General features: G+C 40.7%; 2 protein-coding genes and 1 pseudogene across 4 annotated transcripts in view; 1 reads left to right on the top strand and 2 right to left on the bottom strand.

The window, feature by feature from the left end:
* CDC40 (cell division cycle 40) overlaps positions 1-17,311 on the bottom strand; it is a 47,937-nt gene extending 30,626 nt beyond the window's left edge. Inside the window, exons 1-3 of the mRNA XM_090279748.1 lie at positions 17,275-17,311; positions 16,828-17,082; positions 6,206-6,292 (exon numbers count right to left, since the gene is read on the bottom strand). Of these exons, the coding sequence (XP_090135874.1) occupies positions 6,206-6,292; positions 16,828-17,016 (276 nt within the window). The 5' untranslated portion in view covers positions 17,017-17,082; positions 17,275-17,311. The remainder of the gene's footprint in view (positions 1-6,205; positions 6,293-16,827; positions 17,083-17,274) is intronic.
* LOC150007605 (large ribosomal subunit protein eL15 pseudogene) lies at positions 6,411-7,057 on the bottom strand (annotated as a pseudogene).
* Positions 17,312-17,779: 468 nt separating the features above from the next.
* WASF1 (WASP family member 1) overlaps positions 17,780-18,170 on the top strand; it is a 30,779-nt gene continuing 30,388 nt past the window's right edge. For all 3 annotated transcript variants that reach the window (XM_090280580.1, XM_090280579.1, XM_090280578.1), the window contains exon 1: positions 17,780-18,014. The gene's annotated coding sequence lies outside the window, so the exon portion shown is untranslated. The remainder of the gene's footprint in view (positions 18,015-18,170) is intronic.

Here is an 18,170-nt window from a genome sequence, read left to right as displayed (position 1 = left end):
CCTGAGCGAAGCAGTCATGTATTTATAGAGTTGTGAGAAAAGCATTTTTAACTTAAGGCACTGTTTGATAAATCTAAGAGAGCTGCATACTATAAGGTGGTGATTCTCAAAAGTCTTCAGGAGGTAGAGCACTTGAGGGTCAATATCTTAGCAGTATATAATAACATCATAGGATTAAGAAAATTTATACTAGTGAAAACTAGTATATGAAATCATCACTATAAGTTTTCATATAGGAAAAGCCCAACTTATTGAACTAATAATCATACTTAGATGGTTGATAAGTTTTTCATTAATATTTATGGCTTTCATCAATGTTTAAAACATTCAGAAACAAACTTTAAGGTGAGAAGAGTCTGCTGATTAACTTAATTATTTTATTTTTTTTACAAATTTTGGAAAGATCACCAAAATTCAATTTTACTGGCAGAATACCTCAATCTTGTAAGTTAAAAGCAGAATTTAAATATTATAAGAAAATTTTACTAGGGCTGGTTCTATAACCCGGGGCCTCAGTTTCCTCATCTATAAAATAAAAGCTGAGCCACATGATTTTTAAAGTTCATTTTAACATTAATATTTATAGCAATCCATACAGCCAGATTTTTAAGAGTAATTAGCATTTTTTTCTCTTACCTTTTATATTTTTTTCTATTCCTAAAAATAGTATCATTTTAAGTCTGAAAATCTCCCTGAATCTTATGGGTTTTATGAGTCCAGAGAAGCTAACAAATACACTTTTCTCTACATAGATACAAAAAGGATTGGGTGAAATGAAGAAAATGATTAGGCTAAAACAATGGCTACTGTCTTCAAGTTCTATCTATAAATCTGAGAAAGCTTATCTGCATAATTAGGTAGACCATTTAGGGGAAGTCCTTGGTTGGAAGGAAGAAACAGTATTTAATAAAATAAATTTGTCAATTCAGTTAACTTACTGAACTAGCAGAGACATAGGCATGTACCCTGCAAACCCCACCATGGCCTTCAAACTGGTGCTCCAGTTATAGAGTGACTGCTAAGACTGATCTGGACTCAAATATGCAAATCTGTCACTTGCTGGCAGTATAATCCGAGACTTGGTTTCCCTGCTATAAACAGGGATAAGAGTACTTATCTCACAGGGTTGTAGAGAACACTAAAAGAGATAGGTATAAAAATATGTAAGCCCCTCAGTACAGTATCTGGCACACTGTAATAAATGCTAGCTGTATTTCATTAGTTTCTATCCCTGCTCTTTTCCATCAAGCAAACCCTTACCAAATTCACCTTCCTACAAATGCAGCTTTTTTAATGCCATTCCCCCATTAAAGAACCTTAGAAATCTGTTTATCATTTATTAAATGAAGACCAAACTCGCCACCTTGGTCCCCAGAGCCCTGTGCAATGTTATACAAACTACCTTTCTAGCCTTACCTCTTTTTCCATTCTCCACTACTGATAATGACTAAAGCATTCCTGTTCTTTAGAACTTCTATGATTTAGTTCATGCTGTTCTCTTCTGCCTGGACTCTTTCCTCATAAAAGCCTTCCTAGCCTCAATGCCAAAAAGGATTATAAATAACAGTAAGAGCTACTATTTATTAATTCTTACTGTGTCAGAGAGTTTCTTAAACATATTATACATTATCTTATTTATTCTTATAACTCAGAAAAGTAGAAATTACCCTCATTTATCTAATAAGAAAACTAAGATAATCCAAGGTCACACAAGACCTAAAAAGCAGTCTAACTCCAAATCTTATGTTCTTAACCTAGATTGTATTGCTTACTTTAAATACTATTTCTTTCATGGAACTTTTCTTATCTTTATAATCAGATGCAATCTCTCCTTAAACCTGAATAATATTTTAGAGGCACTATAGGAAATAGTCCAGTCTCTATCTTTTTAAAAACACACTTAGCATATCCTCTCTGGTAAACACTAGCTGAGGAGAGGGGTCATATTTTGTTTCTAACAAGGGATTCTCAAATATGGGTACTTGAATCTCATCCAGCGAAGTTCCCGGTAATGTCTTTTACAGACTCCGCCAAGTTATATAGATCCTAGTCATAAAACTCAAAGTTAATAATATGTTATATGTCACAGAAAATTCATTTGGCAACCAGGAAAACTGTAATTTTTCTTCATTTTTCAGTCTCACCATTCTTTTCTTAAATTGCTGACAAGCAGTGAAGAGTTTCTAACATAAACTAATTTATACTTTGGGTTGGCCAAAAAGTTTGTGTGGTTTTTTTCCACAAAATAAAAGTCACATTTTTCATCTTCACCAATAAACTTTATTGATTTGGGTACTTTCAGTACGTTGGTTATCTCCCACATGGTATAATGTTGACTGTTCTCAATTAATGTCTTGATTTGATTACCATCAACTCCCTCTGGTCTACCTGACTATGGAGCATCATCCAGCAAGAAATCTCCAGCACAAAACTTCACAAAACCCCCTTGACACGTTCGATCAGTCAGTACCTTCTCCATACACCAAACAAATCTTTTTCTGCATTTCAGTTGCGTTTTTATCTTTCTTGAAATAATAAATAATAAAATGCTGAAAATGTTGCGTATTTTCCTCCATCTTCAATATTAAAATGGCTACACAAAAATTCACCATTTTGATATTTAAAAAAAATACATGCTGATGTAACAGCTGTCACAACACAATCTAACAAAACTGTTTTGAATGAAGTTAAAGACAACTAAGTGCTACTAGAGCCATCTTATGAAAAAACCCAAAGGAACTTTTTGGCCTATTCAATATTTAGTGGGAGGCTTCCTATCATGAGTATTAAAGGACTGATGATCCCACAAGGAGAAAAGGCCTACTGCCTTGTCAATATTGTTGCAAAAAAAAACATTTAAAAACAAATAAAGATGAAATTTCTTTTAAAGGTTTTATTTATTTTTAGAGAGAAGTGAAGGGAGGGAGACAGAAAAACATCAATGTGTGGTTGCTTCTCATGCGCCCCCAATTGGGGCTGTCACGCAACCCAGGCATGTGCCCTGACTGGGAATTGAACCAGAGATCCTTTGGTTCACAGGCTGGCACTCAATCCACTGAGCCACACCAGCGAGGGTACAAAAAAATCTTGATCTTTTCAATTTTCTTGTAATTTTTGAAAACTGTAATCAAATAGCAATTTATTAGTTACACATAAGACCTAAAAACTTAAGAAAAATAGACCATAGAAAATATATATACTGAGACAGGAATGTCATATCCCACATTAGTTAAAATTTTCTCATTTCCTAAATCCAGTGATCCTATTTTACTGATGTACTTTTCATTTAAAAAAATCACGAAGCATATATGTAATATACAACCTCTTTTCAACGTGATGGCTAAAATGATGCTAAGGAATATGCGACAGCCTGTACAGTTCAACAGGCTGGAAGGATTTAAGAATTAGCAGAATAAAATTTAAAATGTGCTACAGCCTCAGAGCATGAGAATGAGATTTCTGCTTGCTGTTTACCCAGAGAACAACTACGGCACTGTCTGAATACTAGTGCTGACGGCACTGGCCGTGCTACGTATTTCTATTGCCATATTTAAGTGACTAAGGAGGCAAACTTGACTCTGCTTTATCAAAAAAACCCCAAAACCAAAAAACCAATGACTATACACTAAAAAATTAAATATATTAAAAAGTACCTCTTTCTCCACCAAAGTGCAGTGAGATTTGACTTTTTAAAGGCCAAGCTATGAAACCCTTTTGTTTGTTTTATAATGACCATTTTATGGTATTTCTATTTTGTCAATCAAGCATTCTTTTGCCTTTTAAAAGGCAAAATATCTAGAAATTTTATCTTTTCTCCAAATGTTCCTAAGTGAACAATTTTCACTGTTCCCCTTCCTCACTTTCTTGAATGCTTCCATCACCATTTATCATTATCGTCATATGGAACAAAGGCTCCATAGATGTTTTACTCAGAGCAGGCAATAAACACTGTGACTGCTTTCCAGCAGTACGGCACCTCTTTTTAGTGTTTAGCACAGCAACATGTTTCATAATATACTATGCATTAATGTTAATAAACCAAATTCTTTTTTCCTAATGGTTAATTTATAATACTCCCTTATCAATACCGAGAGGAAGATGTTAACTAAGTTCACATTTAAGAATCAGATATTTTGAGGACTTCCGGCCAAGATGGAGATTTAGACAGACACGCTCGGTCTCCCTCTACAACTAGAAAGGAATACAACTACCTCAAAACAAAAGATGACCAGAAATTACAGAAAATAAAACTACATGGAAGACCAATGTATGAAGTTATAAACCAGCGGTGCTCGCCAGGACGGGTAGGAGGGGCAAAATCGGAACCAAACGGAAAGGTTGGGCGGTGCTGTTTGCGGTAGCAGCGGGGATAGCGGCAGGGGGAGCAATCCCGACTGCAATCAAGCCCCGGCAGCTTGCGACTCCAACATGGGGAAAGCCCCCCCCCCCCCCCTCCATTGCCTCGGACAGAGAGGCCCAGAGGGACGGATCCTGCTCTCCCAGTGGAGAATAACGGCAGGAATCCATTTTGGACCCCCGACCCCACACAAAGCACACAGCGCGGTGAAAAAGGTCGGGATCGCTGCCGGTGGCCGAGCAGTGATGAGTACACGGGGCTCCGCCCCCCACAGCCTGCCCAGGAAGCAAAGCAAAACACAAACTGTCAAGATGAAGGAGACAATGATTGAAATCCCAGTGAGGCAGCTCACCAGGCAGCATATGAAGAACCTGACAGATGAACAAATGGGAAACCTTTCAGAGGCTCAGTTCAGAGCTATAGTCATAAGGTGGCTTACAGAATTAACAAAAGATTTGGAACAGGACAGGGAAGGAAAGAAAGTCACTCATACTGAAACGAACAAAAACACATACGAGACAAGTGGTGAGGAAATAAAATCCAGAGATCAAATCAACATACCGGAACGTAGAGAAGGAACAAACAGTCAACCAGTGCAGAAAAAGGAAACAAAAAGTAAGGAAAGTGAGGAGAGGATCAGAAACCTCTGGGACAGCTATAAGAGAGAACATTCGGATTATAGGGTTGCCAGAGGGCGAAGAAGAAGAACTAGAAATTGAAAAATTATGTGAAAAAATAATGAAGCAGAACTTCCCAAATTTGGGGAAGGAAAGACTTACAGGTCCAGGAAGCACAGAGAGTTCCAGAAAAACTGGACCCAGGGAGAACCACTCCAAGACACATTATAATCAAAATGTCAAAAGTTAAAGATAAAGAGAGAATCTTAAAAGCAGCAATAGAGAAGAAAAGAATCATGTACAAAGGGGTCCCAATTAGACTATCAGCTGACTTCTCAAGGGAGACCCTGCAGGCAAGAAGGGACTGGCAAGAAATATTCAAAGTAATGAAAAGCAAAAACCTACAGCCACAAATACTCTATCCAGCGAAACCATCATTCAGAATAGAAGGGCAGAGAAAATGTTTCCAGGACAAAATAAAACTGAAGGAGTTCATTAGATCTCATTATATGAGATGTTAAAGGGACTGGTTTAGAAGAAGGAGGATCAAAACTATGAACATTAAAATGAAAACTGCATCACAAGAACCAACAACAGAAGCTAGGGAATTGAAACAAAGGCAAACTAAACAGGCAACAAGAGTGGGAAAAGAACTATATGTAAGGGGAGCATATTGGGGGGAGGTCAGCAGGGAAGGGGAAAAAGGGAGAGGGAGGGAGATGTAGGAATTAGGAAGCATAGTAGGAGGAAATGGAATAGACAGGAAGAGGTTGAGAAGAATTATATGCACAACCAATGGACATGGACTAAAAGGGGGGGACAACTGGAGGGAGTGGGGCCACTGGGTGGAGGGGAGCAGAGGGAGGGGAAATTGGGACGACTGTCACAGCATAATCAGTAAGACATATTAAAAAAATAAATGAATCTCATATTTTGAGATTTCCTTTTTTCAAAAGAAATAGTTCCATGGCACCAGATGGTTCTGTGTTTGTAGGTAAACTGTGGATTTTTAAAAGTATTCCCACAAAAGCAATTACACTGTTTAAACTTTTGGAGAATAGGAAGATAGCTTTTCTTTTTAAACTGAGTTGTAATTAACATAAAACAGGACATATTTTCTAAAAGCTTAAATGGTATATTTTGTGAAAAATTCACCAACTGTTTAGTTACCTATGTATAATTTAAATAGTTTAGCAAAAGGCAGAATCTTAAGTACAGTACGTTTTCTCACCTCAGGAGCAAACATGGTCTCATAGGTAGGATTATACTGAACCTCTTTGACAGCAGGGTCAAGGTGAACTCCAGTCTCCAAATCTTCCTAAAAGAAAACCAAATGAACATTAAAAATCTGATAAGTAATTGTTTTATTTTATTTTATTTTTTATTTTTTGTCCTAAATTGTTTATTAGGAAAGAATTTTACAAACATCCCTCAGATTAGCGGTAATGGTGGAGCTGGAGAGTATTGCATCTTCTCCAAGCTGCGCGGGGAGACCCACCGATGGTGTGGTGGAACTTGTGGCCCTTCCCAAGGCCACGGCTCTTGCCGCGGGCAGATGTCAGCCCTCGCATCTCCCTGTGCTTGTGGACCGGTTTGGTGATCCACTGGGTGTCAGGATTCCTTCTGATAGCCTTATGGAATGGATCAATGAGGATGACCTCAAAGAATGTGTATGTGGAATCTTTCACCGACCCAGTAAGAATTCAGGACTCTCAGAGCCCCGCAGTGGCGCCCAGCTCGCTCCTGGGCAACAGACTGAAGGCTTCGGGCGAACTTTAGCTGGTTGACACCATGATGGACAGGCTTGCCATAGGTGGCACCCTTGGGAACGGGGCGTTTGCGGCCACCACGGCGCACACGAATCCGATATATGACATAACCCTGCTTGGCCTTGTATCCCAGCCTGCGCGCTTTATCGGGCCTGGTGGGGCGGGGGGCCCTGTGGAGCGCAGAGACCTGGCGGTACTGCCAGCAGCGCACCCGGAGAAGGAAGCGCATCACATCGGACTGCTTCTTCCTCCACAGCTCCTGGATGTACCTGTAAGCGCCCATCTTGGCTTACCTGATGGCTGCGGCCAGAAGGAAAGGACGAGCCTAATTGTTTTATTTTAAAACTGCATTAAGGTCACATTAGCCATTTTAACACCAATTTTATGATTATTACATTAATGCCTTATAATTAATAAGCCTAATAATCAAAGACTAATAAAAGTAATGTATACAGGTATAAAGGTTAGAATGTATAACAATTTTTTTCCTTTCAAAATACTGACTTTATCATATCTGAGCAAATTAAAATTTTCTAAATAAGTTAACACTTCTCAAAGCCTTAAATTAAAGAGTCTAACTCCCCATTTTTATTAACTCAAAAAAGACCTGATCTTCTGATTCCTAATTCAGAAGCACTTCCTTTATTCGGCAAACTTCATTAAATAGATACCCAGATGGCACTGGTTACGGACTGCAGAGGAAACAAAGTGACAGGGCCGGAATCTAAGTCTAAAGTCTTATAATTTATGTCAATGTTTCAACCATCTTAAAAATCTCATCTCCACTAAAGGATCACTGGTAGCCTATTTTTTGTGTGGCCCTACCACTTAAAAATATAACAATTCCCAAAGTGGTATATCTAGTCTGGACCTCTCCCCTGAACTCTATAGAGACTTGTACATCTAACCTTCAATTTGTTATCTTTTCTCCCACAACGTCTAACAGACACCTCACACTTAATATGTCCAAAAGGGAACTTCTGGCCTCCCTATCCCCAATCACTCCTTCTAGTCTTCTCTAAGTTAACTGCAATTCCATCCTTACATTTGCTGATGTGAAAATTCCTGGAGTTATCCTTGACTCCTCTTCCTTTTACATCGTATAGTACTATACCCAATCCATCAGCAAACCCTGTACCTTTTATGTATATACAGAATTTAACCACTTTTTAGGTCCTTTTTCACTTTCACCTCAGCCCAACTTACTATCTAGCACCTGGATTATTGTAATAGTCACTTAACCAGTATCCCTGATTCTGCCCATGCTCACTCACCAACAGCCTCACTCCACATAGGAGCTGGTGATTATTCTAAAATATTCATCAATTATGTTACTCCTTTTTGCTCTAAACCCTCCAGTACCTTCCCCACTCAGAGTGAAGGCCTAACAAAGGCCAGTTCTCAGAAAGTAAGTAATTTTATAGGGCATTTTTGTCTCCCTGTATTGTCCTGCCTTAGCTTTCACATACTAAAACCCAGTTTTTGTACACATTTTATTTCCATATTAAACATGTTATAAATACCTTTAATTTAATAAAGGCATTCAAGCTATATTTTGAAATTTGAAAGGAAGTTATATATCATTTATGAATTATATTTCAGTATAGCTGAAATTACAAAATTGATGTTATAAAATGAGGATGTTTGAATCTAATCGGTTGAGCATTCACCCTCCTTGCTCTGTCCCTCTTCCTTCCCTCCAGCCCAACCTCTGCCCTCATCTAGCCCTGTGCCTACGTTCACAATGCTCCAGGCTCACTGGCCCCTTTGCTATTTCTGGAATTCAACAAAGGTCAATGCTGCCTCAGGGTCTCTGGACTTACTGTTCCCTCTTCCTGGAATGTTCTTTTCCTGGATAGCCACACGATTGTTCTCTCTTCTTTCAGGTTTCTGCTCAGTTTTTCTACTTTCCCCTTACCTTGCTTCACTTATCTCCATTATACTTATCACCACCTGACATATATATTTATTGCCTACATCCCTCCACTAAATATCAGCTACTTAAGTTGGATTTTATATGCACAAATGTGTCCTCAACCACCAGAACTATCCCCACCATGTCACCGTTTTTATTCTGTTAGTCTCTTGCTGATGGTAGGATACATCTGTCAACGCAATGCAAAGACTGCAAAGTAATACTGCAAATTTTACAAAACAGGTGGGATATCATGACATTGACAATGATGTTGGAGAAGAAGCAATGCCACTGACAAATGAAGATCTGGTAGAATTAAACCAGTTAATGACCAAAGATACAAAACTGACAAGAAAAATAACATCAGAGGCACACAGATATTGTTCCAAAATTTTATGTTTTAAAACACCCTTCACCAAAGCAGGCGACTTAAGTTTCTCTACTTCTCAAAGGTACAGTCACTCAGGCATGACTCCATTAAACCTTTCCTACCAGTTTCAAAACTATCCATATCTTTACAATATTTTATCCTCCTCATGAGTTCAATTGCTATCTCAAATTTTTACCTGCAGCCTTGACCACACTCCTGGCCTCTGGATCCACATATGTGACTTGCCTTTTGAACTTTATTGTATGGATGTTGCACAGAATCGGACTCTTTGCTGTGTCCAGAAGATGACATTCCCCCATGACTCCACCTGCACTCACTACCACATCAGCCACCAAGTCTTACTGATCCTACCTCTGCACTGTTCCTCCAGCACCTCCACTCCCAACACACCTTCTTCATATCCCAGCCACCACTATCCTAGTTCAGGGCTTCATTGACTCTTGCCTGGTCTATTATAAAGTCTCCTTACCAGGTTTAATATACCCCTACTTTTGCCATATTAGACTAAGTGCTGATTTTTAAAAATTCCAAGCACTTTTATGCTTTCTGTGCTGTTGGCAATTTGCTCTTTGTTCATTATGCATTTCCCGTTATTATCATTAGAGCATTAGAGGCTAATCTGATAATGATGATAATATGTCATCTTATTTTCTCTGATACCTTCCCTCCTCCTGGCTCAAGAAAACTGCTTTTTCAGCCACAGTCCTAAGAGATTTTTTTACAGAACTCTTAATAGCATCTGTAATATTATATTATTAGTTGCACATGACCTTTCCTTATATTTTATATCTTCACCGCCTAGTGCAATGCAGGGCACTCAGCACATGTTCAATAACTATTCGTTAAATAAAACTGAAGAAAAGTCAAATCCATAGAATGAAGGCTGACTAAAACCACTGAATTTGGCAATCATGTCACAAAAACCTTTGCCAGACCAATTTTGGTAGTGGGTGGGGTATGGGAAGCCAGCAGCAAGGGGCAGAAGTATAACTGAGGAGTTAGAAAAACAATTCAGTAATAATTTTTACTCTTTCAAAACACGTGGTAATAAAGAGGAGGAAGGGTACCAGATTAAAGGATTTTCAGGGTGAAATTAAGTTTGTTCTTTTCTCTCCGTAAGAAAAGACTAGATCAAAGACTTAGTCAATCACAGGCCAGAGGGAAGGAGTGAGTAGGGAGACAAATGAAAAGGAGGGGATAAGCAAGGGTATGGAAGAGGTAGAAGGGAAGGGAATCCAGGAGAGTTAGGAGATTAGCCTCTGAAAAGAGTAAGAGCTCTTTCTGAAATGAAGTAGAGACAACAAAGATAAGAACTGACTGGTAATAGATGTTTAGAGCTGGTTAAGAGATGCATGTAGTCAATAGTTGGTCTTTTAATTTTCTTTGTGTAGTTAGGGGCACAGGCATCTTAATAAAGCAAGGATGGTAACTTCAGATTTATTCATTCATTTAACAATACTGATTATGTGCCTACTATGTGCCAGGCACTGCTCTAGGTCCAAAGAAATAGACAAAGATCCCTGCCCTTAAAGAACGTATATTCTAGTGAGTGATAAAGACAATAACCAATATAATAAATAAGTGAATTACCCCTATAGTTTGCTATGAAAAAAAAACTATTTAACAAGTGTCAGGACTAGGGTAAACACAGTAGCTCATATAATCCTTATAATACCCTGTGAGGTAAATATTAGCAAGATTAAGTCACTTACCCCAAAGTACTAATAGAATAAACGAGAAGGGGAAGAATTTGAAGTAACCACAATAAAGGATGTCAGACACCTAATTAGCAACAAACAAAATCGTTGGCAGAGTATCAGTCAGGTTCTTAGTTGCAAGCAATTGAAAACCTCACAGGCTGATTAAACAGTATTGAATCCTTCTAAGTTTCTCTTAGCGCTGCCAAGAAGGGTGGAGAATGAGCTTGCAGAAACACACAGAGATAAAGGTGTATGGAATCACAATTCTAAGCCAATCATATCCCAGAGACAGTCTAGTGAAGACAAGGGTTCACCATTTCTGAAAACCACTGCTATGGCTGCTACTGGATGCTGCTGTTGAAACTACAAGCCTAAGAAACTAGATAATGTTGGCTACCGCTGTCACTTAAAAATACTGCTTCTTTGTGGATTAGCTTTACGTTAGAATTTAGGTGGATGCGTTTGTCGGGCTGAGCCCAAGCTGTAGCATTAGATCTTAAAAGGGAGCTGAGAGAATGAGAATATGGGTCTTCAGCTCCTAAAGGTAGGGTACAGGGAGGGATATTCTTCACATTAAGATGCTTAAAAAAGGGGGTTCAAATGCTGGGCATTTGATATTACACTGAATGCATACTAGCATCTTCATTGATTACAACAGTATGTTGCCTAGGGCTCAGTAACAAAATCCAGTAGAATAAAGTTAAAAGATTATACACAAACTGCTTAAACTGCATAAAAACTCAATAAAATGCTTTCTCTCTTAACATTCAACTTGTAGTGGTAAACTGCTTAAATTAACAAGAGGCCCTATTGATGGCTCCCCACAGGATTTTATAGAACACAGTGGCTAGAACCACTTTATAATACTGTTTACTGGCTCTTTCCAATAAAGAGTATTCTAAATTTTAATTATTTTGAACAGAGTACCATGAGATATCAAGCTTTAAATTTAAAGTACAATTTATAAAGAATTACTCTATATATGCGACAGTGGCAACCGATTAAAAAAATATAAATAGGTCCCAGTCTTTGGCTCCTCCTAAAATCATAGAACAAACTGAACAAACCTCCAGAAAATATAGGGTTATTAATTTTACATTAATTAGAAAAACTTAGATAATACCACAACCTTGTTTTAAAACGTATAAAGAATTCAATAACAATTAGATATGAAATTGAAATTACAGCAGAATTACAAGGATTTCTATTCAGTGTTAATTATCCACATAAATGGAAGTGCAGTAAGTGAAGGGAAGAACCTATGGACCAAATAAGTGCTGAAAGTTTATCTTTGGATGATTCAAAGAAATTTGAGACCAAAATTGTATGATATTTACTTTCCAGTCCTTTTTACATGTCTTACTATTGTACAAATAAGAAAATAATGTGAAAGCACTTTATAAAGAAGACAAATATTAATCATTATTATGAACTATTTATCAATTTATAGTATAGTTTTTTCTCCACAAAGTGGAAATGAGTAAACTTCCTAAAACTGGGAATCTAGGTGGATGAGATCAAAAAACAGAAATTCATATAAAGTTATCCTTTGAGTATGGCTCTTAACAAATGCAGAGGAAAACAGTGATCCATTTGAAGCTCACAAGTATAAGAAAGATCATCCAAGAAGTTTTAAAATATGCTCAAAAATAGAGGCAGAAGTTTCATTTAACTCAAGTAGACTATGTTAATGTAAAGGATACACTGGGGGAAAAGTAAATCATTAACTGAAATGAAAGAAAGCCAGGTCTGCTTTATTTTTTTATTATTTTTATTTATTGATTTAGAGAGAGAGAGGGATGGAGAATGAGGGAGAGAAAGGGGGCTAAGAGAGAAGAGAGGAAGAGAGAGAAACATTGATTCGTTCCATCCGTCCATCAACCCATCCATTGCTTGCTTCCTGTATGTGTACCTACCTGGGATCAAACCTGCAGCCTTAGTGTATTGGGATCACGGTCCAACCAACTGAGTGACCATACCAAGGCCTGGTAGTTTTTAAATTTTAAAGTTAAATAATAAGCAACTCTTACAACCCAACAGGGCAAATTACATGATTTTCAAAGTGTAAAATCTGACAGTGTTGCACCAAAATACATTTTTTTAGCCAGAAAATCGTCGTTGTTGTCGTCGTCGGCAGCCGTCCGTCTCGAGAGACTATGGTGTAGCTTCTTAAGAGTCTATCTGCACCGCCGAGGATGGCTGTGCAGTCCGACTCGGGAGTGACACGGTATCTGTCTCCTCCCGTGTTGAATCGACATCTTGCGATGACGCTGGAGTGTCCTCTCCAGTGAAGCTGAAGCTACAGAGCCTGGGCAGGGTGATATGGAGGGTCTGCTGTTGCCCATGCAGCAGACCCCCCCTCTCTTCGCAGCTGAAGGGTCCAAGGGAAAGACGGAGTCAATACAGCTTGGCTTCAGGTGCGCCGCAGGAGTTGCCGGTGTTGACTACAACGTCAAACCGCCTTAGGGACTCCGGCTCCGGATTTTCTGTCGGGGTTTACTCCCTTAGCCTTTCCCCTGAAGAGGTATGCCGCAAGGCAGCGGAGGTTTTTTGGAGTCAGAGTTTTCCTTCTCTGATGTGCCCTGACTGGAAGATCGAACCAGCGACACTTAGCTCGCAGGCCGACGCTCAATCCACTGAGCCAAACCAGCCAGGGTAGCCAGAAAATACTCACTGTAATACATCAGAAAATACAAATACCTGTATACCTCTTTATGAACTGAACCCTATATTCAAGGAAATGGATTAAAAACATGGCCTAAGTTCATACTCGGCCAAAATGCCTGCTGTCAGTCACAATACAGTCAGTCAAACGCAGAGGAATGGGTTTGCATGCTTCACAGCTCCTCGCCTGGTCATTTTTCTATCACCACAGTCACTATGTGTGAGCTTTACTTTTTTCCTTTATCTGGATATAAACAAGTGTTGGTCCACAAACTAGTGATAATTAACGTCTTTTATTATTATCATAGAACCTAGGTCACTGGGGGTCTAGCGCCAGCTCTGGTATCTTATGCACACTCTCCTCCTGGATTTTGTTAAGGGACTGAAGTGGGTTCCAGAGACATCCTTTTATCCCCACCCAATCAATACACATTGATTTACGATACACATGTGTTTTCAAAGACTTTCTTTTTCACTTGCTCTTTCATTCCTTTTCTCACCAAATATACCTCTCTTAATTTTTTTTACTAGGTATTGGAGATATAAAAGCAAACAGATGCAACAATCTCTGGTCACAACAGACCAGGGGGTAAAAACGGTTAACAATCATAACAATGTGGCAAGTGCTACCACTGATGTCTGAAAAGGTGCTCAGGTAGACAGGGGAGAGAACGTGCAGGAGACTGAAGGACAGCAGAGTCTGGTTGTGGGAGGTGAGGGGAAGGCACAAGGCACGGGCTTTCCAGGCAGAGAGACTAGTGCGGGCAAAATCTGGAGAGGAAAAATGAAAAGGCTTTTGGGAGAATGGCAAGCCACACGTGTTATATAAAGAACTCAGGAATAACCCAGTAGGCAGCACAGGTCCTTGGGCAGGGAAATGGTTAGAACGATCACTTTTGGGTGCACTGTGAAGGAAGGAATGGGACATGGAACTGGGAAACAAAAAAAGAGAAGATAGAAAGACCAGTTAGAATGTTATTATCATGGTCTTGAAGAGAAATGATAAGAATCTGAACTAAAGGGCAGCAGCAGAAGAGGAAACAGAGATTTGATAAATATCACTGCATTATAATGGACAGGACCCACTACCCAAAAGTGGGGGGTTGAGAGGGAGAGTAAAGTCAAGAATGACTAGGGAGAGAAGTAGGGAAGATATGAAGAAGGTGGTGTCAGTGAAAATGGAGAGGAAGGAATTGATTTAAGAGAAATTAATGCAGCAGAAATATTAGAATAAGCCAAATGACCAGCTTCAAGGGCTAGTCATTTGAAGACCCCTTGGTTCGTGGCTTGGACTAACAGGTAGGATCATTATTCGAAATGGGAAAAACAGGTTAAGTGGATTTTGAGGGAAAGAAAACGCATTAATGTTTTAGCACATTGGATTGGAGGTGCCCAAAAGCCATCCTGGGAGAGAAGTTTAATAGTTGTGGAACTAGAAAGGAGTTTGCAATAGGAAATAATAAGGATAGTGTCCCTGGAAGAGTTCTAAGTGCTTTACACGCTTTGGGTTCAGAGAAAATGCAATGAAGAAGAAGAAAGCTCCAAAAATCTGAGCTGTGAGAAGAATTGAAGACTCAGGAGGTTGCTGAAGTTAAGTTTGGGGAGTTCTGTAATAAAGATAGAAGGATTCTAAGCATGCTTTCATACCAAATGCCCATTAGTAAAAAGTAAAATTCATAAATAGGCCCTGGCTGATGTGGCTCAGGGGGTCATCCTGCAAACAAAAAGTCACAGGTTCAATTCCAGTCTGGGCACATGCCTAAGTTGTGGGCCAGGTCCCCCAGCTGGGGTCAGCGAGAGAGGCAATTGATCGACATTTCTCTGGCACATCATGTTTCTCTCTTTCTCTTTTCCCCTCCCTTCCCCTCTCTCTAAAAGTAAATAAATAAAATCTTTTTAAAAATCAAATACACCCTGGCTGCTGTGGCTCAGTGAATTGAGCGTTGGCCTGCGAGCCAAGTGTTGCCGGTTCGATTCCCAGTCAGGGCACATGACTAGGTTGCACGTCAGGTCCCCAGTTGGGGGCGCGAGTGAGAGGCAATCACACAGTGATGTTTCTCTCTCTCCCTTTCTCCTTTCCCCTCTCTCTAAAAATAAATAAATAAATAAATAAATATTTTTTAAAAAAATCATAAATACAATAGATCACTAAAAACATGTAAAAAACTTAAGTGATAACACACTGGACTTGGGAACATCTTAAATACAGAGAAATTTTTGCACAATGCCTCCCCTCACTACATCTTGTGCTTCTGAGCTCTTCTGGGCCTACAGATAAGCCCAATTGGTGGATGCTCTCCACTTGGGCCCTAGACACACTGACCTTTTCCTCAGTTCTTCAAACACATTAAACTCTTTGTCATCTCAAGGCTTGCTTTCTTCTTTGCCTGGAAACTCTTGCCTTAGCTTGCACATGGCTGGCTTCTGATTCTTCAAAGCCACTTTTTCAGAGAGGACTTCTCTGACCAATCTATTGAAGTCCTACTACTCCTGCATTGTTCTCTATCATAGTACTCTATTTTTCCTTTCCCTGTACTCAATGCAATCCCTAATCCCCTTCACCGTACTCAGTGCAATCTGTAATCACTTTACTTGCTCATATTTCACTGGCTGCCTCTTCCACTAGAATGTGTGCATCACAATGGGAAAGATATCTGGTTTGCTGGCCTGTGTCTTCAGCCCTCAGAACAGTTCCTCATAAATAACATGTGTTCAATAGATACTTGTTAAATTACCCATATAACCCAATTTCTCTGTGTCACCTCTCTCAGTTGGCATTATTCACTCCTTAAACTACCAAGCCCTTTTCTCATTGTATAGACCTATGTAATCAAAAGACCTAACATTTGTTGCACTTGTATTAGGTACCAGGCTTTGTGCTAAAGCTTTATTTACATCATTCCGCTTAATCTACACAATAATCCACTCCTATAAATGCTTTTAAAATTATTTCCATTTCACAGGTGGGAAACAGAGGACGTTGTAGAGCCTGGCCAAGTTCACACAAGTGGTGAGCTGGGATCGGAAACTAGTTTGGACTTCAAAAACAAAACAAAGGCAGTCCACTGCTCACTTCCAGTGAAGGCATTTGCTCTAGTTTGCGAAGTCCTAGGTTAGTCTTTCTCATGTTTTGAGACAACACTTGTTCTATCCAGGCCACATCCTAATCCATTCATTTTCACTCCCTCTTCCCACTTGGTGGGAGGCGAGAGCGGGGTTGGAGTGGAGAGCTGTCCTGAACTTCCAGTTCCAGGCTTCTCCCAAGGAAGATGCATGTGGGAAGGCGAAGAGCTCCAAGCGTTACCAACTTATTTCTTAGCATCGATGAAAACGTAACCCGGCGCCTAAGACGCAACTGCCAGATTTTGGAGCAGAATACAATTCCAGCACTGCATCAGAGGCAAAAGCGCTTACCTTAACTGCCACCTCCGGAGCCGAGTCCACAGCCACTGCCAGAGAGGGCTTGTCAGAAGGCGATTTAGTCAAGTGCATGAGGGAGTCAGCGGTTGGCAGCGGACACCGTCCGCCCTCACTGTCCGAGTCAGATTCGGACCCGGAACCCGAACCATAGGAAGCAGCCAGAGATGCAATCGCAGCCGACATGACGGCAACAGTACAGTGGAGACCAGGCCCCGGCGGAAGTAGAAGCGGCTCCCAGGTCCTGACAGACTGCCATGACACACATTATTTACTTCCTTTGCTAAGACATAATTTATGACATTTTAAATAAATGAATTATTAAAACAAGTACAACATAACTGATAATTTCGAAACACTTGTCTAGAGGAATAGGAATAATTACAATAGTTTATAACTTTCAGGACCTCTTTGGCTAGCTTAAGACTACGAATTCAAGTATACCTGGCGGCCTCGGGGCTCTGCTCTCCCGGCGTGCAGCGCGACGGGAAGTGAGAGGCATATGGGAAATGTAGTTTGGAAAGAGGGGGCGGGGCGGGCAGGAATCTCTTTAACCCCGCCCCTGAATGGATGGTTCCTTCAATTGGCTATCACCTTCCCTCGTTCCCTGGCCAAGCACTGTTCTTTCCGTCCCCCTCCCCCAAACTGAGGATTGGGCAATACCATAAAACCTCAGGAAAGGGGGGAGGGGAGATTGATATTCAGTCCCACTGATGGATGAGTGGGCGGAGGCTGAGTTTCCCACCAAGGCTGCACCCAGGCACTGGGGGCTGAAGAGGAAAGCGAGGATCTTAAGTTGGGAGACTCTGATTGTTGGGGAATAGTTCGTGGGAAGGATGGGAGGTTAGGTGGCGAGAGTCCAACGGTCCCCCCTGCTTCAGGCGCGGGTCCCTGCGCCCGGTTGTGGAGAGGAGCGCGCGGGGAGGGGGCGGGGAGGGGGCGGCGGCGGCGCCTCTCGGTGTTGTTCGCTCGTGCGTCGAGCACACTGTGGGTCCGGCGATCGGTGGGCGCCCCGTAGGCAGCGTTCTGCGTGGCCCGGTGAGTCGACCGCTGATCCGAGCGGGTTCCACCCGGAGCCTGACTCTCCTGGAGGCTCTAGGGGCAGTCCTGGGGGCTGAGGAGTACCGGCGGCCGCAACCGAAGCATGAAGAAGGGGTAAAGTAAGAGCCCCCCAAGATTCCTCGGTGAGCATGAGTCTCTCAGGAATTTTTTTTTTGGGGGGGGAGGGCACTGGGGTGAACTCTTCCACGCCGGCCACGACAGAAAGGTATGTGTGGGAGCTCCAGCCCGGCAAAGGTTACGAGGATGGGCGCGCCTCCCCCGCGACGGCCCCCACCCCC

The sequence above is a fragment of the Furipterus horrens genome, unplaced genomic scaffold, assembly GCF_987537825.1.
Source record: "Furipterus horrens unplaced genomic scaffold, mFurHor1.1.pri manual_scaffold_6, whole genome shotgun sequence".
NCBI classification, from domain to species: domain Eukaryota; kingdom Metazoa; phylum Chordata; class Mammalia; order Chiroptera; family Furipteridae; genus Furipterus; species Furipterus horrens.
Note: the sequence above shows the minus strand (reverse complement) of the source record. Positions and strands in the feature narration are given on the sequence as shown.